General features: G+C 42.5%; 1 protein-coding gene across 2 annotated transcripts in view; it reads left to right on the forward strand.

Annotated features, from left to right (window-relative positions):
• Positions 1-1,703: 1,703 nt before the first annotated feature.
• Positions 1,704-24,603, forward strand: part of dntt (deoxynucleotidyltransferase, terminal) — a 99,580-nt gene continuing 76,680 nt past the window's right edge. The window contains exons 1-4 of one of the 2 annotated variants that reach the window (XM_085800545.1): positions 1,704-1,990; positions 7,870-8,044; positions 10,706-10,804; positions 23,748-23,918. In XM_085800545.1, the coding sequence (XP_085656671.1) occupies positions 1,797-1,990; positions 7,870-8,044; positions 10,706-10,804; positions 23,748-23,918 (639 nt within the window). In that variant the 5' untranslated portion in view covers positions 1,704-1,796. The remainder of the gene's footprint in view (positions 1,991-7,869; positions 8,045-10,705; positions 10,805-23,747; positions 23,919-24,603) is intronic. The other variant, XM_085800544.1, reaches the window with a different exon arrangement.

Here is a 24,603-nt window from a genome sequence, read left to right on the forward strand (position 1 = left end):
TTCGGGCTGCTGTAGCCTACAAACATGGCGGCGCAAGATGGTGACACTCTGCAAGACCCTTGCTATATGTGTATATGAAAGAATAATTATAAGGCTACGAAAACCAAACAAATTTTTTTATAGCGATTATACACAAATACATTCATGGGTAGTATATTCAGATTTTGCCAATAAACCTTGCCAATTTTTACACACTGGACCTTTAACTGTTAACAGAAATTTTCACCAGGGGTGCCCACATTTTTGCATGCCACTGTCGTTTTTGCCACTGTACTTTACATATGAACATAGAGTTGACAAATTACAACCATTGGACAACTAAAGCATGATTTTCTACACATTTCTTCACCTGTCATATTAAATATCTCCACTGGAATTTCCAGGAAGATAAAGTCCAGTGGTTCTGACCGAGAACAAAGTTCGGCTCACAGTCTCCCTGACTATCACATTATCCTTTCTCATCAATCTGAATAATATCATAATCATAATTATGAGGCAATTTTATCCTGCACCCATAGAGCCACTGTATAGATGAGAGATTGGGATGTTGCTCTCGCAGTGATTCCTGCTGGCAGTGTAGGAGCCATTTGTCTCAGTTGATGTTGGGATTTCATCGCTCTCTGTCTGGATGGGGGCCAGCCTCCTCATATACAGCTGAGTGATCGGGGGGCTAAACCCTCAAACAATTAGTGGCGCCTGCCCTGTGACACCCGTTAACCCCCGGAACTCCGTGCTAATGAGAAGCGTGTAATAATTTTTGTGAAGCAGACAGAAGCAAGGTGCGCTTATTAAAGCGGAGAAATGAACAGAGAGGTAATTAGATGTAGAATCAAGGCCTGTAATGATGTTTTTTTCCCCCTTCATCTAAATCAACAAATCTTTCTATTTGGTCTAGTGAAGCAGATGCATCATGTTGTAATTACCTCTTTGGAAACAAAAGGAATAGATGAGTTCAACAGATTAAATCCGTTTTCTGTCTGCGTTCCTGACCACTGCATATTCCCTGGATAAATGTTCCTGATTATCAGTGGTTTGCATATACAGTACCTGTGCGTGTGTGTGTGTGTGTGCAAAGGCAGTGCATGAGCTTTTGGGATCTCACGGGAATTGCCCACAAAGGCTCTCATTTTTAGGCAGGCAGCTAATTAAAACGGCAGAGCAGATGGCGCAGACTTGGTCCGGACATAATGAGACAGTGAGTGGCGAGACGAACTGGACACGGCAGGACAGCTGTGAGAGGTTTGCGAGGTGACCAGGATGCAGGCATCTCCCAGGAGTGAGACTTCACTCCAGCCAAGAGAGTAGAGTTGCAACTGCAGGAAGAAGAAAAAAAAAAACACAACAACAAAAAAAGTTGAGTTGCTTTTTAAGAAGAGACTGAATGAGGCAGTCAGTGTTTACTTTCCTCCAAACGAATGTGTTTGCAGAACAACTTTGACTGGAAGTGAATAATGCCATGCCAACGGGGTGTTTTTATCTTTTTTCTCACATCCTCTATCATTCGATCTTGGCAGGTGGTTTTTGGTAAACACCAAATCCTCAACACCTGTTGCCAGACGCTTTTTCCTGTCTACCAACTTTCACCAACCCTGCTCCAACTGACACTGTCCCACTATATCAGGCGAGAGAAAAAAAAAAAAGGAAAGCTACAACTGTCAAATAAACAACCCGTGGCCTTATCAAAGTGGGTGTTTTTCCTAGGTGGAAGTTAAGTGGCATGTAACGCCAACAAAAGCTCACTTGGGCAGAAATTCCTAGAGGCTGAGAAATACTTTGGACAGCTCATCTGAACAGAGATGTTCCACACTCCCATCCCGCCTCGCGTGAGGAAAAGGTCGCGACCGGTGGAAGCCGGCGTCCCCGGGCGTGAAGCGGTGAAGTTTGAGGATGTCAGGCTGTACCTGGTGGAGAGGAAAATGGGCTGCAGCAGGAGAAGCTTTCTGACCCAACTGGCCAGGTCAAAGGGCTTTATTGTGGAAGACATCCTCAGGTTGTAAAAAGCTTGCTATTTTGTTGTTCACTGACTGAGCAGGGGTTGGCGCTTAAAAGCTTTTCTGATTGTGGAGCTCAGGAGAATGCATTACTCTACAGCTTAGAGAGAGGCAGGAAGCAGGTTTGACTGTTTTTTGTGCTTGTGTGTGTGTGTGTGTGTGTGTTTTATTTGCTCAGGTAGCAGGCAGAACAGTTTGACCTGGGCTTTCAGGGCCTTTATTTTAACCCTAGTGAAACGGCAGGTCACGATAACCACTTAGAGGCCTGTCTGAGTGCGGCTGTGCCTTTTGCTTCCAGGCTGGTAGATGCAAAATCAATTCACTGCTTAAATAAACGTTCATTTCTGGGCTGCAGAAGCAGAAATGATGCGAGTAATGTAATATCTATCTGTACACAGCCATCGCCGCTAAACCTGCAGCCCGGATATTCATAGAAACGACAGATCAGGCTGTTAGAGTGTTCCTCGAAGAAAACGAAAAAGTCAGGGCATAATTAAAGAGACCGGTCCTCCACTGAGATATTCATTATTACTTTGTGGCATTTTCTTTACAACTTCTCTCTTTTTTTTTTTAAAGAAGTTAAGGTTCAATTAGCTGGTTAGTGAGCCACTATTGACTCATGAATACTTAATTAAAGAAAGGCCAGGGCATCCATCCTGCCTCTTCTACACCTTAGTGGATTTTCCCCCTCTGAGCCATAACTCAGCTACTACATAAATACGTTTAGGAAGGGAAGAGAAGGTCTAATGCAGCCGCAGCCTGTTGGCAGTGAGAGGACTTTAAAAGAAAACACCGGAGGAAAAGGTATCGGTGCCCACACAAACTTTATTTTAATGAGTTTGGTGAAAGTTTTCTGTTAAGTTGCACTTGAGGAGGGATTCTCGGTGAGCTCGCTCCCAGTGATGATGGATCCTCCATTGTGAAGTAATTATGGAAGCAGCGGGCCTTCTCTGTTTCCCCTCCATCTCCAGTTGAAAGGATCTTTTCAGTCCCACACTGTGAACACAGCAGAGGTCCTCGGCTTGACGTCCACAACAGAGGTTTCTTTCAGACTTGTCATACAGTTGATGCCACCTCCCATTTTTATAAGTTGACATTTTGTTATTGTGGGACTTTAAACTCAGGCGCTGATGAGCAGGTGTGTGTGTGTGTGTGTGTGTGTGTGTGTTTGTATGTTTGTGTGTGTTCCTCTGTTTCATTTTTAAGAACTAATATGACTTTAAGACGTTCACAGCGAGGGCTGTTTTCTCCAAATTAAAGTTACCTTAAGGATGAAATTAGCATATGATTTATATGTAGTCAAGGAAGTGTCCTCATGAGTTTAGTATAACCAGCAGGTGTGTGTTTGTGTGTTTGTGTGAGTGTTTAAATGCATGTCTAAGTGTGCCTGCCAGCCGTGCGCCAGCTTGGCCATGGCAGCATTCCCAGAAACACAGCTTGAGCGCTCCTACGGTTACACTTGGCTTGATACAATTGTTTGAAACCAACGACAGGAAGTGGAGCGTGCCTGCTTCAAACTGACATGAATTCTGCAAGTCGACAAAACTGATATCAGCTGCAGTTTGATAGCAACACCTCCCGTTATCTACACTTACACAAGTTATAGGCACGCTGCCTCCGGCATATGGTCTGATACACTGTGTGCATTCCTCTGCCCATGAATACATGTGCTGTCTCTCTCTCTCTCTCTCTCTCACACACACACACACACACACACACACACACACACACACACACACACACACACTGTCCTAATTTCAAGTCTGATGCACTTGAACTTGGATCCAAATATCGACAAGTTTGTCCTGGCAGATTGATGAGCTGCAATAAATGCTCTTTCATGAACGGCAACACACACACACACACACACACACACACACACACACACATATAACCATCACTCTAAACTTTAAGCTCTGCTGTAGTTTCTGCTGTCAAGTGTTTGGTACAGTATGAATGTTAGTGTGATCAAGGACATATGCACCACTCTAAATTTTTCAAAACAAAGTTGCCAAAGAAGACAAAGATTTCAGGCAGTGAAAGACAAAGGCAGACTTCTCATTTCTAGGTAGCGACACTTTATTTTGTTCAATGGCAATACAGCTGTTGCTAGCAGATTTAGCAGCTGTAGCTAGCTGCCTTCAACTAACTTTTTAAGGAGGAACTATGCTAGATTTTTACCTTGACTAAGCTACATTTTTACCATAATCAGTAATTGCAATGGTTAAATAAATTACTTGTAACTTGTTTTGAGGGAGATTAAGGCTTTCTGCGTTCAACCTCCCTATAGTCTTTCTGGTGTTGGACCAAACTAATAGTGGTGCCGCTCTCTCACAGTTGTGCAGTGATTGTTTAAATTATTGTTATGTTAAAGAGGAACTATGCAAGATTTTTACCTTTATTAAATTAAAATTATTAATTTATTAAACAGCTTCAGAGTAATTGTGATGGTTAAATGACTTGTTATGGGGAGGATGGACGAAAACCAATCTTGCTGGTGTCCCAGCTCTCAATCTCAGCGGCGCGGCGACACAAACCTGCCCCGTAACACGTAATCTCTTGTTTATGACAGATAAGACTGCACAAATATACACATCGTAACACGTATATGATAAATAACTTTATCCACTGCTCCATGGATTGTTTTGTTGTGGGTTTCGTTGTAAACAAATGCACATGACCGGGAGGAGGGTTAGCAAAACAGCGTAAAAGTGATCAGACTTGCATAGTTCCCCGAGAACACTGAAAAGGGTCTAAACTATCACATGGTGCCTATGCACATGCCGTTCTAAGCAAACGGGTCAGAAAGGACATCAAATTAAAGAAAGGGGAGTGTTATAAGTATGATAAAATCAGGTTACTCCGTTGTAACCTTGTTTTACATATTACACACTGAAAGCACTGGCTTGATGTCATTAAATTTACATTATTATTGATTTAGTTTATCTACCGTCCTCCATCTGAGTGAAGATGGCTCACAGGAGCAGCTGTGAAAGGCAAACAGATAAAACTCACTCTCGTGTATAAATCTTGTGTGGACACACTCGATCTCAGATCTTCCTGTTGTTTTTCACTTTCTGAAGGGATGGGAGGGTGGCCGCCGCCGCCGAACAGGACAGAGAGACGACTCCAGAGAGTTCTCCATATCAAAGCCCATTGACTTTAGCTCGTCCTTGTGTCTGGGCTCAGAGTCCCACTGATTCGGGGAAGCACAATCTGCTTCTGGGCTTGCATTTTAGCTCATTTGCATGCCAATCTGCCGTTTTACATTCCGCACAGCTACGTGTTAAGATAAGGATCCAAATTCAGCGGCTGGATTATATCTTGGTAAACATGGCAAAAGGATTGAGTGTGTTTTTTTTTCTTTATGATCCTCAATTTTGTTCCAACATAGCAACTCAACCTCGGAGGGAAATCAACCTGAGAGCCAAAACTCTATTACTGTGGTTAGACAAGTGTTCACAGCGAGGGAGTTTAAGCCTTTTTGCCCCTTAGATATCTCAAATGTGTATGTGTTGGAGGCTCTTTGTCCATGTCTTTGCACAGGGAAGGATTTTTATTTTTTAAACATGGACCATCAGCGTCTGGACTGGTATGCCAAACGGCTAGAGGATTAGTTTCGCCAGTGATTTGGTCAATTAGGCCTGAGCCTGAGCTCTGCTGGGACCTCCCTTAAGGAGTCTTTCCAGCAATTTACCCACGTCAGAAGAGAGGAAGAGGAGGAGTGTGGCGAGGGTAATTATGCACGGCTGGGTGCTCTGATTGGGTATGGTAGTTAGACTCTGTTGCAGCAAGCAGAGGGGAGGAGACCATGATAAAAAGTCTGCTGAAAGTCTCGGCGGAGCTGTAGAAGGCACTGGTTGAATGAGTTCAGCGATCAAACAGTGGAGGGAGGCACTGAGGGTCTGTGCTGATTGTTGTTCACCCAGTGTTGATCCCCAAACAGCACGGATAAGACCATGATGCCGAGATCTGAGCTGCATTTCAAAAGCAGCACTTGAACTGTTTTGCTTTCTGAAGGCTATTGAGACCAAGACAGGAAAGTTTTATTTTGTTAAATCCAACAGTACAGAGGAAGTCTTCTTGTTCCTGTGAAACATACTAATTAGTAGATGTGGAGTTCATCCTTTTTTTTCTTCTTCTTAGATTTTGCAGAAAGAGAAACATAATTACTTAAATCAGTGACTATAAATTACTATTAGCAATTTATTTGAACTCACTTTTTTATATTAGAGATTTCTGTATTTGTCCTTTCTTATCTGAACTCAGTGGTTTGGTTTAGGGCGGGCCCTTTGGTAAATTAGTCATGTTTCTGTACCATAATCAGAATTTAGCAACTTTTTTTTTTTCCAAAATCAGTGGTTGAGCTACTGTGAGTCAAACCTGATAAAACCAGTTACACATTTGTCAGTGTTAAGTTTGAATCATTTGTCATAATGGATGATTAAATAGTCCTGCAGGGATGACTTCTTTTTCTAGGCCAACCTGAAAGTTTAGTTTGATGATATATAAGTCATAAGCTGATGTTTGGCCATGACATAGACATGAAAAAGATTCCTGCCCCTTCTTCAAAAGCCCTGTATCACACAAACTTAGTAATAGTTTGCACAAGTGTGAAGTTTACATAACTAAGAGGGTTAGGGTTAACTTTTCAGATTTAGTGATGACATTTAAAGGAGAACTCCGGTCATTTTCTAAGAAATGCTCTACAGCTCTAGGTTCCTGAGTGCGATCATAGGAAAAAATCAGAGAAGAATATGTGCAGACCGGACCTAGCTCTCCTCCTGCTAGCTGCGCTACACTGCAGTGAAGTGGGGGCAGTTCTTCCAGTGTTTTCCTCTAGGATTAACTTTAACTTAAAACATATAATGCTCAAAATATCACTACAAATGCTTTGCAACATCCACCAGTTCCTTACCACACAACACTGACTGTGCATAACTCCGTTAATATGAGAGAGCAGTGTTAACTGTGTGTTTTATCACGTAGCTCTGTTCATGCTGGCTTCCTTGGTAGATCTTACTAATCGATTGTCGATTGACCACTGGCAGTGTTGTCTGGTAAGGAACTGGTGGATGTTGCAAAGCATTTGTAGTGATATTTTGAGCATTATATACAGGCCAAAGTCGCGGTTAAAAAAACTGAAGTAATCACTGTTTAACTGCAGTGTAGTGCAGCTAGCAGGAGGAGAGCTAGGTCGGGGCTGCACATATTTTTCTCAGATTTTTTCCTATGGTCGCACTCGGGGACCTAGAGCTGTAGAGCGTTACTTAGAAAACGACCGGAATTCTCCTTTAATGACCCTGACAACCTGTGCTGCCTCTGTCCTTTTTGGAACCCATGTAACAGAAAGATACGGAGAGCTTAAGAAAATCCCAACGGTGGTATTTAATGTTATATTTTATATTGTAGAATAAAATGTGAAAATGTCCTGAGCTTGTGTTAACCACAGACCGGTGTGTCATCTAACTAGGGCACCAGAAACTCATTTTAAGGTTTTCAAACTTATTACTGCAGAACTCAAGTTTTAGTGTTGTTCTTCTTTTGTTTTGTTTTTTGGACCCTCTAAAAACTCACTGTACACTATCTGCCTAGCTTTGAGTGTCAGAGAGTTAGAGATTAGCTGGTTAACACTTACATATTTAGAAGCTAAAGATCTACAGTAGATGTGGCTGTCAGATGTTGGTGAAAACCAAAACACAGCTCAATTTGCAAGATGCCCTGAACCCTGTCTCCAGAAAATTGCAAATTTGTGTGAATAGGCAACAGTTTGCTATTAAGTCAGACATATGAACTTAAAAATCAATTTTATATCCGTCTAATGTTCACATTATTTAATGTATATATATTAAAAAAATCTTCTCTTCCCCTGTTACAGCGATGTGGTCACTCACATTGTGTCAGAGAACAGCCAGGCTGCATCGCTGTGGACGTGGCTTAAAGGTCTGGAGCTGAAGAATCTACCCAGCGTGCACGTGTTGGACATCAGCTGGTTCACTGACAGCATGAGAGAGGGGAGACCTGTTGCTGTGGAGACCGGACATCTCATTCAGGTTCGTGTGTGTGTCGGCAGCTAACAGAGGAAATACACAGGCAGATGTAGAGGAAGCACTAGGTGGCACTAGGAGCCAAACAGGAAGTTGTTTATGTAGCACGCCAGGGAAGGCACTCAGTGCTTGATGCTTTGGGGAAACACAATATTTTATTACTTTTTATGCAGGAAATGAACATTGTGGTATTTCTATATATATTCCACATCTACATACATATATGTAATAAACTTCCTCTCTTCTCCCTCCACATCTCTGAAGTCTGCCTCCTGACAGCGAGTACAAATCTCACTTCCCTCTGTCTCTGCTCGCAGTTCCATATTTCACCTCACTTATAGCAACAGAAACCTCTCACATATTGCACAATAAACCCATCAGCTGGATGTCAGGGCTCTGAGGAACGCCTCTATGGGAAACGCATACACACACACACACACACACACACACACACACACACACACACACACACACACACATTCACACACGTGTTGTTCCCTTATGGATGGAACTCTGCGGGCTTGGCGACATATGGATCCAAAATAAAGAAACATGTGGTCTCTATTTCCCCCCACAGTGGAGAGAAGAGAAAAAAAAGAGTCAACTTGCGGAGTTTGCCAGGTTCCATCTATGTTTCCTCCTAACAGCCTGTGACGGCGTTAATGGTCACACTGACATTCTCTGTGCCCCCTCCTTTCCTCTGGCTCCAGCGTTGTCTCCACGTAGCCACGTCAGTGCGGCACATCAGCGGCGGCATGCTTTTAGTGGGCTGCATCATTAAGTGACAAGGCTAATGATGCCATGCTGGCATTTATTGACCCATCTCCCCAGGTAACCACGAGCCAACCTCTCTGCTTGCATTTCGCGGTTCCTCTCTCCACTTTTCGAAGCCAACGAGGTAATGCGCGGAGGCATTTATCTGCGTGGCGCTGGGAGATTGTTTTTTATGAGAGATAAATCCATTTAAGGGGTCTACCAGGAGATAGAATATTCCCCAAACAGGCTACTTCTCAGGCACATTTGCCTGCAGCTTGTCGGGAAACGCTATGTGTTCCACAATCATAAATATTCTAAAGCAAGTTGCGGAAGAATTTCAAGCATTAAACCCATTGAAATGTAACGTTTTCCATTACTTCTTGCTTCGCAGAGAGGCTGCTCGGCCTGTTTAAGTGGAGAGGTGGTGAGATGTAAGAGTATGCTGCTTAAAAGGAAGAAAAATGGAAATGATTGCCAGGGGTTTAAGGGTTTCATCTGGCTCGTCGTGAGCATGTGTCTGCCTTCACTCTGTGGTTAGCAGACAGGTGGGCTGGGCGTCTGAGGAGGCTGTGTGTGGGTAAGTGCGTGGGTGGCGAAGCCAAGCAGACTCCCTTAAGAGGTGGACCCTCTGTGACCTTTGACCCACGCTCATCAGCCTGAGAGAATTTCATTTACCCACCTGAGCGCTCCTCCTCAACCTGGTGTGACAAGGCAATCGCCAAGGAGGGAAAGAAAGAAGCCTGAGGTGTAGAGGAGGGTGCGGGAGCGGTCCCACAACCTTTTCATCTCAGCAGATGGTACGTGGAGAAACGAAGCTGCGGAGTGTAGGCTGCACACGTTGGTTTAGTTACATCTAAGCTAAACAGCAAAAGGTGGAGGGGGACACAGGAGAGAAGGCCATGTGGGGATAACGCTGCCGCTGAGATCAGTCTGAGAGCTTTAGCTGCCACAGAGTTATAGGCCTGTAAAATATCCACGCCCAGATGGGGAGAACCTGCCTCTGCATGCTGATGCACAGGCATTCGTCTCCATGGACCCACAATACCATATTGGATTAAACAAACTGCAGCTGAGGTGGAAAAGTGAAGGAGAACCTCCTGTTGTATTTAGAAGGAGCTCAGTAAGGGAGTTTTTAAGGTAGCTTTACTTTTGATTGGCAGAAAAATTGTGCTGTGAAATATATTCAAAGTTATTCTTTTTTTTTTTTTCCGGGAGAACAGGAAGGCTCCTGGCAGAGAATAAATGATGAACATTTTTTGAATCCCATACTGATTGATTCAGCCCAGCAGTGTGAGAGGAACCAGGTCTTTTCATTATCTTTCTGAAACATCCCTGTTCCCTCTGCAGCATCGATCCCATTCAACACGGTGCAGCGACAGTGTCTCCATCTTCCTCTTTCTCCTCTTCCTCCCCACCCTACTCTGTATCATTCTCCTACCCATTCCATGGGTAATTTTATGGACACAATGTTCCCTTTTGTGATGTCTAATTGTCTGCAAGAATATTAATATTACATTGGTAATCCTTTTGACACATATATTACAAATGGGGGAACCATTTCTTCATAGAATGAAAAGGCAATTTACAGGAGGCAAATTGGATGATGGCAAGCAGATTTGTAATGCCACGGGATAGGTAGTGTAATGGATTTGGATGCCACCAGACTGTGAGATGAGTGTCATTAGCCTGTTGCCCTGGAGACACACAGTCATAAAAATAACTTCTCCTAGGCAAATGGCTACATTTTTATGTAATTCAATTTGAACGCTTGGCTCCGCGCTAGTCAGGAATAACCTAACACTCATTTACACATTTAGCCTGTCAACAGTTTGCAAAGGCTCCGAAATTTGAGATGATATATGACATGGCACGTGTGTGTTTGTGAGTCTCTGCTTGTTTCGTTCTACACAGGACGCCCCGCCAACATCTCCAGGAGGGTCTACACCCCGGGTGTCTCAGTACTCCTGCCAGAGGAGGACAACCACAGAAAACAATAACAAGATTTTCACAGTAAGAAAGTGTTTTCTCACCTCGCTCTGCACACAACTGCACTTTCTCATTTTGGCCCACCAGAGGTTGTACAATGCAAAAAAAAAAAAGCTCCCTAATCTGTTCTGCTCCACCTGGATGGATGACTCGCTTGGCTCACCGGCGCTCTGACACAGCTCTCCACAAAATACATTAACCTGCAAATGAGCAGCATCTGCAGCTGCGGCACGTCTGAGGTGCAACAGCTGACATGCCCACGATCCCTGGCACGGAGGGGTGGGGGAGGATAGGTGGGGGCTGGCAACGGACACGCCCCGAGGCGCCATGCGCTACGCCAAGATGGCCGATGGACGTGACACTCCTCACAAGTAATCGTGGATCTGTCCCTCTGCCATCTGGTCGGGCAGGAGCGGGTGAGGGAGGGGCGGCGGAGGAAGGGACACTCCAGCTCCTGCACACTGTGGGGAAGCAGCTAATTGGCTGATTGGTGGAGGTGTTGATGAGCGTGAAAATAAGAGGGAAACAATGTCACACCCGGATACTGGCCACATGAACAAGTGAACGGTGAGAAACCAGGAATTGAGAACAAGCCGCAAATGTGTCAACCGAACAAACAATAAGACAGAAGTGTGAAGATTGGGTGAGACCTGCATTTTTGATAAGTGATTTATCAATACGAGCATTTATTAGACAACAGTGCCACACAGTTTCCAGCTTCATCAATATGAAGCTTTGCTGCTTTTTTTGTGTCATAGTCAATGGCCTGACTGGGCTTTTGGAGCAGTTTGACGTCCCTTTGGGAAATCCTGACAGACGTGATATTTTCTGAATTTTTTTTTATAGCCTGAACAATTAATCTAGAAAATGATTAGTCATGAAATAATTGAAAGATTAAGCTATAATTAAAACGGTAATCACTTGTAAGTTTAACAGCACGGCTGAGACCTCTCGCAGCATTCACTGTCTCTGAAAGAAGAAAAAAAGAGAACATACTGAGAAATGCATCGAAATTGGTTTTCTCTTTGCAATTCATTCATTTCCATTTTGCTTGTTTTGATGCTATTTTTGGCTCGGAATATGAAACCGAGGGTCTGACATGTGCAATTCCACTGAGAAGTGACTGGCAAACCTATGTGTGTGTGTGTGTGTGTGTGTGTGTGTGTGGGAGTGTGGAGACCTGCTGATGAGCTTCTGTAAGACCTATTAAGCACAGCTTACTGAGGGCTTGTTTGGCATCTGTTCCATAATGACTTTCTACTTCCCACTGACGTTAAACATACATAATAGATGCACATGCATTTACAGATATTCACCCACGTGTCTTCGCACACATGTGTTGAAACTCTCACACGCTCACGCACACATGCACAGCCATGTTTGTTCATGTGGGCATGGAGATACTGTATGTGCGCACCCACACTGGTCTCACCTGGGGGAGGGCTGCTGTTCAATGTCTTATCTTCTCTTTCTTTCCACATTAACTTCATAATTAGCAATCCCCCCTCAATTTCCCTTCTCCATGATCAAGTAATTATCTCCACGTAAAGCCACATCAAAGACGACGCTCTGATGAGAAACAAAGCTCGCACTACAGTAGATGTGGTCTTGAGGAAGGCAAAGGGAACACACTCACACGGTAGACAAAATCAATTACTAGTAGCATCTAACTTGAACTGAAACAGAACATGTAGTTGCCTTCTACTCAGATCATATGACGTAGTTTACTGTGGCAGCGATAATGAGCGGTGAGCAACGGCTCCACAGCAGTGATCAACAATGTTGTAATCACCGTGAATACATGTCTGATGAAAAAAACCTCTGAAGTCGCACAGGTACTTTAAATGCCTGTAAATGTGTGAATGTCTCTATTGATTGCATGCGTGTACTGTCTGTAGGACAAATCATTACTCATATGAACAAATGATGTCATTCTTTAACAAAGAGCTTGTTAGTTCTTGTTCTTCTTCAGGTTCAGAGAATGAAAATATTAGAGAGAGAGAGAGGTGTGTCCGAATGTTCACTGGTACTGTGCAACAACTACGTGGGTGGGAATACACATGCACAAACAAGTGAGGTCACAGTTAGGATACTTGTGACCGTTACCAGTAAACACAATTCTTTCACTTTTTGATATATTATCATAATAAGAACTTTGATTATTGCTTATTGGCTAAAATACCAGAATCCCTAATAGAAAGTGCTCCCATAAATATTAATCTAATTATAGATAGATAGATGGATGGATGGATGGATGGATGGATGGATGGATAGATAGATGGATGGATAGATGGATAGATAGATAGATAGATAGATAGATAGATAGATAGATAGATAGATAGATAGATAGATAGATAGATGGATGGATGGATAGATGGATAGATAGATAAGTCTTTATTGTCATTTCATAATAATACCAAGTACAACAATACAACGAAATTAGACCACAGTCCCCCCTCTATGCAGAACAATGCCAACAATTGTATCATAAACCCCCAGATCAAGTTGAAAGAGAAGTCTGAGCTACAGAAGCTTGTAGAACAAACAGAAGTTGGTCCCGGGACTTTGGCTCTGTTGTAACTTTAAACAAACACATCTGCAGCATTTTGGGAAACACACTTGTTCACTTTCTTGGCAAGAATTACATGAAAAAAAGATCCTGCTCTCGTATCTGCACTTTAATTATGAAGCCTAAGCTAAACAACAACAATTTCAAATTGAACCATGGCTTGTTTTGGTCGTCTTACCCAAGGACAAACAATAAACCTGTACAATTTTCGCCACTATCAAAAACCAATTTATTTAATCAACCAGACCAATTTATTTTTTTTACAAAGATACAACGTTATTAAGGCAAATACATAAAACCCAGGGGCTTGTAATGATGTGCGTGCGGTCATGTACTGTGTATGTGATCGTGCACTGCCGTGTCTGTGTATGCCGTTTGTGCTTACCACTGTACGTGTGGAGTGATTCATTAGACAGTCGGAGGAGGAAGTAACCTGCAATGATTTTTTTAGGATGGAGGGATGTGGGGGGAGAGAGATCCGGGGGCCAGCGGGGGATGCAGGGGGAGGAGGAAGTAGGTGTTGCGGAGAGGTGTCAGGATCAGGAAGAGAGGATGAGCATCATCTCAGCAACAGCACCCCAGTGAGGTGTCAATCACACACTGGCAGCAAGAAGCCCTTCATTCCACAGCCGTGCACTATTGATTTATTCATCCCTGCTCCCTCTTTATCCCTCACCATCTCCGCCTGGCGCTCTCTCTCTCCCCCCTGTACCACTTCTTCCTTGCCTTTTGTTTGTGTCTAACACCACTCCGTCATCCCCCGTACCCCATTCTCTCTCACTCTGGTTACCTCTTGCTGTCTTACTCTCTCCATGACTGGGAAAAAACCACAACTCTTTATGCAAGTGAACACAAACAAGTCAAACTGACACCTTCCCTTGTCGTCATTCTGCTTCCCTCCTCTCTAGTCCTCTGGCGTCTAATGGTGCTCGATGACACAGAAATTGACATTTGTGTCTTGGTTGATTGACATGCAGCAGTGAATGTCTTTTCTCTAATGGCGAACGCATACTCCCGTAGAAACACAGACACTATGACAGATTAAATGAAGAGAGGCAAAGGAAAAGTTTATTGGGAAAGAAGTACAGAAAGAAAAGGCTAAACATGGGGGAATGTGTTTCCCTGCAGCACAAGGCCTCCAATGCACTGATAGCAGACATGCCACGGATGAGGAGCTGGGCGGACGGGGGTATGGGTGCACTGAACCTTAAACACATCAAATTGATTCCTTCCATCCCCCAGCGGAGTTAGCATTCACAACTTAAAGAGCCAACAAACAAAAAGCTATAAGGATCAGAAATGGGTCACGCGCCGCTGCTTCGTCAGTACTTGTTTGGTTTGTTTTGGAAAGATGTATGGAGGTTTGCTTTTGCCTCGACTAAATCTTGTTAAAATTCACATTAAAACGCCTTGAACTTTCCTTTGAAGGTCTTCATAGAAAACAATTTAGATACCCACGCTTTTCATCATTTGAGGTAAATCTTAAAATTATATGGGAAAAAATCCAGAATTATGCCGTATACTCATTCATTAGATATGAGATAGATTAAAATCCATCTCCGAGCTGTTAATCGTGTTAAAACTCTTCTCAGTGGGTAATTCTGACCTCCTTTCATGGTTTCTCTTTGCTCATGCAGGGAGATGGGCTGCTGTGCGAACATGACTCGCAGGCATGTCCGTGATATCCGATGGCGGGGGGTAAATCGGCGTGCTATATCAACGTCCCTGCGCACCAAGTCCCCCCCACCAGCTTTAACTCCTGATTAATTAGATAAATGCATATGCAGGGTGGGCTTTTCAGGCCTGCAGTGCTGATTTCATGCAGTTGCTACAACAACATGACAGTTGACAGATTTGCTTGCTGCTTGTGCACCAGTTCTTAAAATCCTGTTTTTCTATGGTTGAGAGAATTAGGTGGAATAACACCTTTTAACCAATGTGTTTCAGTCATTTCATCCACTTAATTGCAACATAGATGAACAAAACGCAACATCAAGTCACACCCGTTATCACAAGTTTGCTTCCATGACATTAAACCTGAAATATAAAATATAATATATATTTTTTGGGCCACTTGGGGGCAGCACAACAAACTGTAAGCGCAACACTGAGATAGTTCACATTGTAGGTTGATTGTGTTAGCAACATTTTTCCTATTTGCACAATCAAGTGGCACAAACAAGATTGTTTGGAATACAAACATCAGTTTCTTTAGCTGCTAAGTGTCCACTCACTCACTAACTGCTTCCCTTCTGGGCCTTTGTTTTGGTTTGGCTTTGAGCAGGTACAGTAGGCCCTACTGGACTGAACTGTAGAGATTTATATTTCTCTGTTGGTTTCTCTCAAGGCTGCCAGTGTTTAATATGAAGAAACACACTACTGTGAATTGATTTCTGTACAAATATTACCTCAGGATCATTTGTAGCCTATTGTAAGCTTGGCTAAACGCTATCTTTAGCTTAGCTTAGTTTTGCTATATTAGCAAGACTAGAAAACAGTCACACATTTGTTAGAGTGAATAATGTATTTCACCTATATTTAATAGGTGTTTGTTGAGATTAATAATAATAATACCTCTGTTATTTTAATTCCTCTTTTATCAGGGAGGAAACAAGGAAATGGATGCTAATCTGACTGTCAGCATTATGGTTTATTGCTCCTCAGAGAAACTTGTGTTCATGTTATTATGTATTTCTACAGAGTGTCTGTTTTTGATGATGCACAGTTTACCCTGTGGTCATTATCAGTCAGTAGAAAGAAAACCCAAACCAGACATTTCCAGACCATCTTCCTGTTACACACCCTGCACACTAAACACTGCTACAACAGAAGCGTGCCCTATCACCTATCCAATTATGAGCCGGCTTCTCCTATTTGTCGCCTGCTGTGAGAAGAACCCAACTGTGCGTGTGTGCCTGTATGCTGTTCTATGTGTGTACTGGGATGTAAAGGGTCGTTTGCTTTCCATGTGCTGCAGTAAACGGGTCATTGCGTCTCCTGGGTGAGCTGGACTAGAGTCTGCTGCTCACTGACCTGAGGCTGCGCGTCTGCACAGAACTGCTGCTGGCGCACTGACCTCAGACTGGAGGAGAGGAGACAACGGCATGAATATGGCCGAGTTTGTCCCGAGGTTTGGTCACACATGGGCTGCATACCGGTCCTGGTCCTGGATCTAGAAATCCTCAGTGTGTAGTGGTGCTCAGTGTTTGTCCTTCAGGCTTTGTGTCATATCAGCTGGTTTATCATCTGTATGGTATTTCACTCATGAATTTCTGGTGTCATTATTCTTACTTTTAAACATAACTAATTCATGCATTACATAAAGGGCAGAGCAGTATGCTGTTGACCCAAATGTCATAAGTGATTACAGACTCATTTCTAAGCTCCTTGTGCTATTTAAGGCTTTGGAGAAGATGCTTCAAGAACACACAACAATGATTTTATCCTTGAGTGAAATGAGTCTGTTGATTTGTTGTCTGTCCTTAGAGCTATAGATAGATAGATAGATAGATAGATAGATAGATAGATAGATAGATAGATAGATAGATATAACTTTATTCATCCCGATGGAATTTTTCTGCCAGGATGCTCCAAACGTATTAAACAAATTTGTGATAAACTCGTAGCATGATTCTCGCAGGAATCATACATAGTCTCATTTGCACAGCGAATCAGCAACACCTGAAATCCTCTATCACTTTCTATTTCCTAAGGTCAGGGTTAATACCACACTGTTGTGACTTACAGGGACACTTGAACAGAACCGGGCAGCTGTCAGTGTTATTAGTACCGTAGTAGCACCTGTGGATTTCACTCTATGACAAGTTAAAATGTTAGCAGTGAGAACCGACTACAGTACAATGGCTGCCAAGCCTGAAAAGGTGGTCAGAGTAGGTAAAAGGCTCTAAGTGAATCAAGCGTTGAAGGACAGTTTTACATAGGCGCATGGTTGGATGTCCAGATGGCCGGGCATTAAAACATTTCCAGGTGACTACTCTCCAACTGTTTCAAGTCATGTCACCATCACTTTCTTATAACCTTCTAACCTTATGACGACAACCTTTTACTGCATTAAGGATTTTAGTCACTGGACGTCTGGCTCTTAAGTTCCTCTCCCAGCCTTTCCCTGATGTCCTGTGTTCACCTTAGAGCATCAGAGAATGAGTGATCAGAGATTTTTAATATCAAACTGCTTTATTTAGAGTTTTTCCCAGTTTTTACGACCTGGTCTGTTATTTTGGAGAGGAGGAGACTTGTGTAGATAATTTGGCTCCTGGTAATAATTTCATGAACAATGAACACAGAGGAACCCTAACCTCAAAATAAAATAGCAGCGAGTTGTTTAACAATGAACACAACTCCCATGATCCCATGCTAATTCAAGACATCATCACTCTCATGTCTTTTGTTATTGTTTCAATGGAGAGATCCCAGTAGAAAAGTGCATTGCCCTTGCTGTTCATTACCATCTCCTTTAAATAAATTAAAACCTCATCTTCAAAGCATGATACACAACTGTAGCTCACGTGGACGGGCAGCAGCGGCCGCCTCCACCCGAGGCCCCTGGGGACTATGTTCACCCAGCAGGACATTATTAGTGCAAAACCCTCTTAGAGTTTTAATTTTTCAGGAGTTGGTTAAACAAAATCACTCAAATAGCAAGCTGAACTAGTGCAGCACTGGTTGAAGTTACGAGAGGTGTAGCGGTGTGGGTGTAATTAACAACATTATTAAGTACGACACTGTTAATGCTAAACTGCTGGACTATTCTTTTATAGTTCTCCACCAGAAGTTCTTGTTGAACAGTCTGAGACCTCCTCTCCTCACACCTTTTCAACATTGTCAGATTCACCCCTCCCTCATTTACAGTTTTAATTAGTTCTGACACCAAACATTCACACATTTCTGTACAGAAACACTACAAATGCCCTCTAGTATAGACTGAAGGTGTGATCTCCATATTTATCTATTTATTGGATATTCTCATTCATCCACATCATTGTTCTTTTCTGGGCAAATTGAATCGTAGGCAACTGGACTTGTATTTGTCTGGGAAGACGTTTCGCCTCTTATCCAAGGGGCTTCATCAGTTCATCAAGTCTCAGTAGTCCGCACTAGCTAGACAAAGACAGTGGACCCAGGTATTTAACCTCTGTGGGAGTAGTCACCAGAGATATTATTTACTGTTAATTATTACATGATACCTACGTCTATGATAGGAAATTTGATTTTATCTATTTGGAAACACTTCTAACGCGGACGGACGACACATGATACTTCCTAGTTGTATTCAAGCCTAACCTGGCCGTAGAGTCTGTAGGATATTCATTAAAAAACAAAATATAGACTTATACAAAAGAAATCCCGCTTAATAATCACCTATGGGCTTCTACTCATGTAGAACAACGTTTCTGGACAGGGAGTCAGTGTGTTTGTACCAATGACAGAGTGCAGGTGAAGTTGGGAGTGTGGTGCCGTGGGCTTGTATAACAACTACCACCAACAGAGCGACAGAACACCTTCAGGCTGAGAGAAATGGTGGATACACACTTAACAAAGGAAAGGAATTACAGTCTGGGTGAGGCGCTGGAGCATCGGGCCCATACCAGGCCATCGCTGGCAACGGAAACCTTGAAGGCTGCGCTGCGACAAGTACAGTAGGAGGGCTGCTGCCATGAGCACCGAAGTCTACAGTAGGTTGCGGCCGAGCCCTGGGCGCCCTAGCTCTCCACCCAGGTTGAGCTGCTGAGCCACCTGGACAGAGCAACCAACAACAGCCAGCCAGCAACAGCCGAGTATGGTCCCACTGCTCCAGCACTTCACTCAGGCTGTATTTCTTTTTCTTCGCTGCAAAGTGTGTATTGGCAATTTCTCCCGGCTTGACGGCATCCAGTCGCTATCTTGGTAGTAGTAGCAAATATTTAAAAGAGAACACTGAAGGACGAAGTGGCGAAGGATTCAATGTGAACAGCAGTAGAACATGGTTCAGTCCTGACAACAGGAGGAGGAGCCCAAATTGGATGTTGTGTTTACAAACTGCCATGAACAAACCGACAGACTCTACCTTTAAATTTAAATTCACGGAATACTGGAAAATTAGACTTCTCTTTCTTGTGTTTTAATTTACTACAGTACTATATGCAGCAGTAGCAAGTTCCTTCATTTCTCTACTTATTTTCAGCAACATACATTGAAATTCCAGTAATTATGACGTGTTCACAGCCGGACAGTTTTTTTTAGTGCATGTATTAATAATTTGCAAAAACATTAGCTGCACTCAGCTGTATGGTCGGTATAAGGTTACTTTGAACTTACAGTATTTAAGTAAGCATATAGTTGAACTCAAAATAACATCACTAACATCATTGCCGTTTTGTCAGAAGTCTCTTTCATGCAGGTTTGACTCTTTTAAAGTGCACCACTTCATTCAGCTCTTTGGGTTTGACCCTTTGTAGTGAGAACAGGTGGCTTTGCTTATGAGCTTTCTTTGTTGCACAAAAACTTCATTTTATCTAAAAAGCAGCTTTGCACAGGTTCAGAGCTCCTTCATCATTATTGTTGATGCATGGAAATGGACTGATTTTAGATACAGAATTTGAATTTAAATAATGATGGAAGTAGTTTTTTTTTTCTTGTTCTTTTTTTAAACCATGCTGGGTTTGTATTAATAATACAAATGGCAAGAAGGGAGCTTCTGCTTTAAGGTTAATAATAACGCTTGTGGGTTGGGCCAATTTTTTTTGTAGGAGGCGTGCAGAGTACCAAATTAAAAGGACATAGTGAGATGGCACATCAACTCGAAATTCAATTATCACATTTCTCTCATTTAGAGAAGCACATAACACTAAATGCTTAGGGGTGTTGGCAAGAATACGTTTTCATGCAGTGACACATTAGCATTTGGAGTTATGTGCGTTTATGAGTGAAATGTGATAATTGTACAAAGTCACTTTTGAAATTGTAGATGTACTGTAGGTTCTTTTTTTCTTTTTAATCAGGTTGAGTAAATATTCACACACTGTTCTGTTGTCATATTATTTGCTATTTGTTGTAATACATCAGCTTGGTAAAACAAACATATCACCTCATAGTAAGATTTTTATTTTCTTGTTCCAATAAGATGCAGCTTGTTTCTTTCAGGAAAGTCCTAGTGGAAATGATGTTTTCATGTTGCAGAGACAAAACAGAAAAACAGACATTCGGACAGAAACCTCATTTAAAACACTTTGTAGTAACCCACATAAACATATTACCTGTTTATCTAATGAGCGGCTACACTGATCATCCAGCTCTTCTGTGGTGACATGTTTTCCCTCCTTTGGTTCTGCAACAGTAGCTCATCACTGAAGCAGCAGCAGCAGCAGCAGCAAACCATGAAGTGGTCCAGCTGAACATGGAGCCACATGTTCAGCTGCCTGCCAATATTAGTATTAGCGTGACAGTGAAGTCGTCTCAAGTGGTGTTTTTCCTTTTTCTGCAGTGACAATCATGTGCTTAAACTTTCAGTGCACAGGATGTAGAATGGCCTTCAACAGACACAGAAACATTATTCTGCTTCTCCAGCTTATACCACATGATCTCTATGCAACCAAACCCCTTATAGAGGAAATACAATAATAACCTGCGTATCAAGTAAAATTGGGATTCATTAAGACTAGCACCAACATATGGTCATTTATTAAGCACTCAGTGAGGTTTTATTAATAACAATTATTTATATATATATATAAATATTATACACTGAACAAAAATATAAACGCCATTTTTCACAAGCTTAACTCAAAGATCTGAAATGTTTTCTATGTACACAAAAGGTCTATGTCTCTCTCATATTGTTCACAAATGTGTCTAAATGTGTGTTAGTGAGCGCTAATCCATCCACCTCACAGGTGTGGCAGATCAAGATGCTGATTAGACAGCATGATTATTGCACAGGTGTGCATTACTGTAGGCTGGCCACAATAAAAGGCCTCTAAAAATGTGCAGTTTTATCACACAGCACAATACCACAGATGTCAAAAGTTTTGAGGGAGCGTGCAATTTGCAGGAATGTCCACCAGAGCTGTTGCCTGTGAACTGAATGTTCATTTCTCTACCATGAGCTGTCTCCAAAGTAGGGATGTCACGATTATAAATTTTCTTGGATTATTGTCAGAGAAATAATCATGGCATTAAAGCAGAAGTAAGCGATCCGGTGGTTTTGGCTAATGCTGCGTTCCAGGTAGGCTTTTGAAACCGTAAATTACAGCTTCAAGTCACAACTTACGACTTTGTAGCGTTCCAGGCAACCCACTCGTGTTTTTCCGACCTGTTTTACCGGTGAAAGTCACTATAACGGCCACTCGTAACTTCTGACCCGTGAACTCGTACCAGATTGAACTGGTACCACTTCACAGGTCGGAAAAATACGAGTTTCCTTGAACGCACCATAACAGTCCTCGTCCCTACGTCACCACATTCACGGCGTCCCTTGGCTGCACACACAGCCCTGCATGCCGTTCTCTCTCCTCATTGGATAAAAACTGTAGGATACGATAAATGTTTTCTCCTCGGCTCAGAGCAGAGCAGAGTGACTGACAGACCCGTGTTTCAGACCAAACACTCTATGTAAGTGATTGCTGTCGGAAGATATAACTATTTAAGACTTATATTAACACAAATATATCACTTACTTCTGCTTTAAGATTATCATGATTATTATGCATTAATTGATTCCACCACACTATGAATGTGTAAAATCAAATATAGTCAAAATATAATTACATTACTCATTGTTTACACAAAATATTTTAAGTATCTATTAATGTATGACCAATTTTTAATCCCCCAGGGGGGAAATGTTTTAAATAGTCACGTCATAAATTGTCATCTATACCAAATGTTTATGTTTATGTTAATCGTTTTCTCTTTTGTTTTGTTTTTATTAATGACATGCTAACATTTAAATTCAATTCAACGTTACGTTATTAAATGGACTAGTATCTGCATATACTGTACCTTTATTTTGGCGCACATCTGCCAATATGGTTCCAACATCACCGTTTTTGGAAAGTAATGGTATATAGGAATCTTTATGATTAATTAATTGTGGTGTTCAATACCATGATTAATTGTGAAAACAAGTAATCATGACATCCCTACTCCAAAGGCGTCTCAGAGAATTTGGCAGTACATCCAACCGGCCTCACAACCACAGACCACGTGTAACCACACCAGCCCAGGAAGGACCTCCACATCCAGCGTGTTCACCTCCATGATCGTCTGAGACCAGCCACCCCTGCTGCAACAGAAAAACCAGTCAGTATCTGGTGTGATCATCATTTGCCTCACACAGTGCAACACATCTCCTTCGCATAGAGTTGATCAGGTTGTTGATTGAGGCCTGTGGAGTGTTGGTCCACTCCTCTTCAATGGCTGTGCGAAGTTGCTGGATATTGGCAGGAACTGGAACACGCAGAGCATCCCAAACATGCTCAATGGGTGACGTGTCCGGCCATGCAAATCTGGGATGTTTTCAGCTTCCAGGAATTGTGTACAGATCCTTGCAGTATGGGGCCGTGCATTATCATACTGCAACATGAGGTGATGGTTGTGGATGAATGGCACAACAATGGGCCTCAGGATCTTGTGAAAGGCATCTCTGTGCATTCAAAATTCCATCAATAAAATGCACCTGTGTTCATTGTATGCCTGCCCAAACCAAAACCCCCCCACCACCACCATGGGCCACTCGATCCACAACGTTGAGCTCACCCACATGACGCTGTCAGCCATCTGCCCTGAACAGTGAAAACCAAGAGAACACCTCTCCAAAGTGTGTCTATAACTGCACTTTCACATACGTACTGTCCATACATACATTGATCCATTGTTATATAAACATTGAGCACAGCTTCTTTAAAAAAAAAAAGATTTTGTGGCCTCAACAGAGTTGTGTGCTGTTCTGTACAGTGGATTCATTCATTCAGTATTGGAGTATTTGTAGAATGAAAGTCAGAGACTGTCCCTCTGGGCAGCCTGTTGTGAGCAAGTGGAAAATGACAGATTCCAATCTGCTGTTCACCAGCCTCTAATGTCTCTGTCCGGTCATCCAGAAGAAACCAACATGCAGCCGGTCCTGCTGTACAGTGACAGCAACAGGGACAGTGAGTGCTGACAGAGGAGGGAGTTCACTGCTCTGTCTGGTTTCCTGTCCAGTTCAGTGCGTCTCACATTTGAATGCAAACCTGACACATTTTCAATTGGTCTCTTATTCCCTTGATTTTCTCTTTCTTTGTGTAAATACAGTAATCCCGCATTATATTCCTTTAGTGGAAATGTTTATTTTGCCATCTTAGTTATACTGCTACATCACTGTTCTACCTCCTCTCACCTCTCCTTGCCTCCCTCTCGCCACAGGATGCTTTTGAAGTTCTGGCAGAGAGCTATGAATTCAACGAGATCGAGGGTCCTTGCCTGGCCTTCAGGAGAGTCGCATCTGTCCTGAAGAGTCTGCCCTTTGTGGTGCAGCGTCTGAGGGATGCTGAGGATCTGCCCTGCCTGGGGGAACACACAAAGGCAGTCATAGAGGTAAAGCCTAGAGTGCAGCTGACAGCTAGTCCATCTGTATTATGTTGAAATGTTGCTGTGAAACAGTACTGTTCAGTTTGTGTGGGCGTACCAAATGGACGGCTAACATTTGTCTTTTGGGTTTAATTCTCCAACAGAGGCTTGTCATTAAAGATTTCAGATCCAGTTCCTGCTTGCAAACAATAAGTTATGCGATGTTTAATGTGATGGATTACCTCCATCGTTGCAGGACTTTCAGCCCTCTTAAACATGGATTTCCATGCTGCTGTGAAATGATCTAAAATCAGTGCCTGCCCAGAGGGCCTCAAGCCAGTCTAAACATTTTGGAAATTGTATTGTAGAATTGCCTGGAGCAAAGCTAAATACAGGAGATGTGACTGATGAACTGAAACTGTGAAGATTAATGCTGCAGTAAAACATGACCTTTATGGATTTTTATTACTGATTTCTATGAAGTGCAGCAACAATGAGAGAAGTTACTAAGTCTGTGGTAAATTACCATATACAAACATTTAATATTTGGAACTTGGCTTCCTCAGATCAACACTCTTCACTAGGTAGTGAGGTTATAGTACTGGTGGTGGCTTGTGTTGCCACCTTTTACAGAGTGTAGGGCTCATTCCTGCTGCTCATGTTTGATATCACCATGTACTGTACAGTTGAGAATAAGATAAACAGAATAATC

Source organism: Trachurus japonicus, chromosome 15, assembly GCF_045865225.1.
Source record: "Trachurus japonicus isolate A0001 chromosome 15, Traja_1.0".
Taxonomy (NCBI): domain Eukaryota; kingdom Metazoa; phylum Chordata; class Actinopteri; order Carangiformes; family Carangidae; genus Trachurus; species Trachurus japonicus.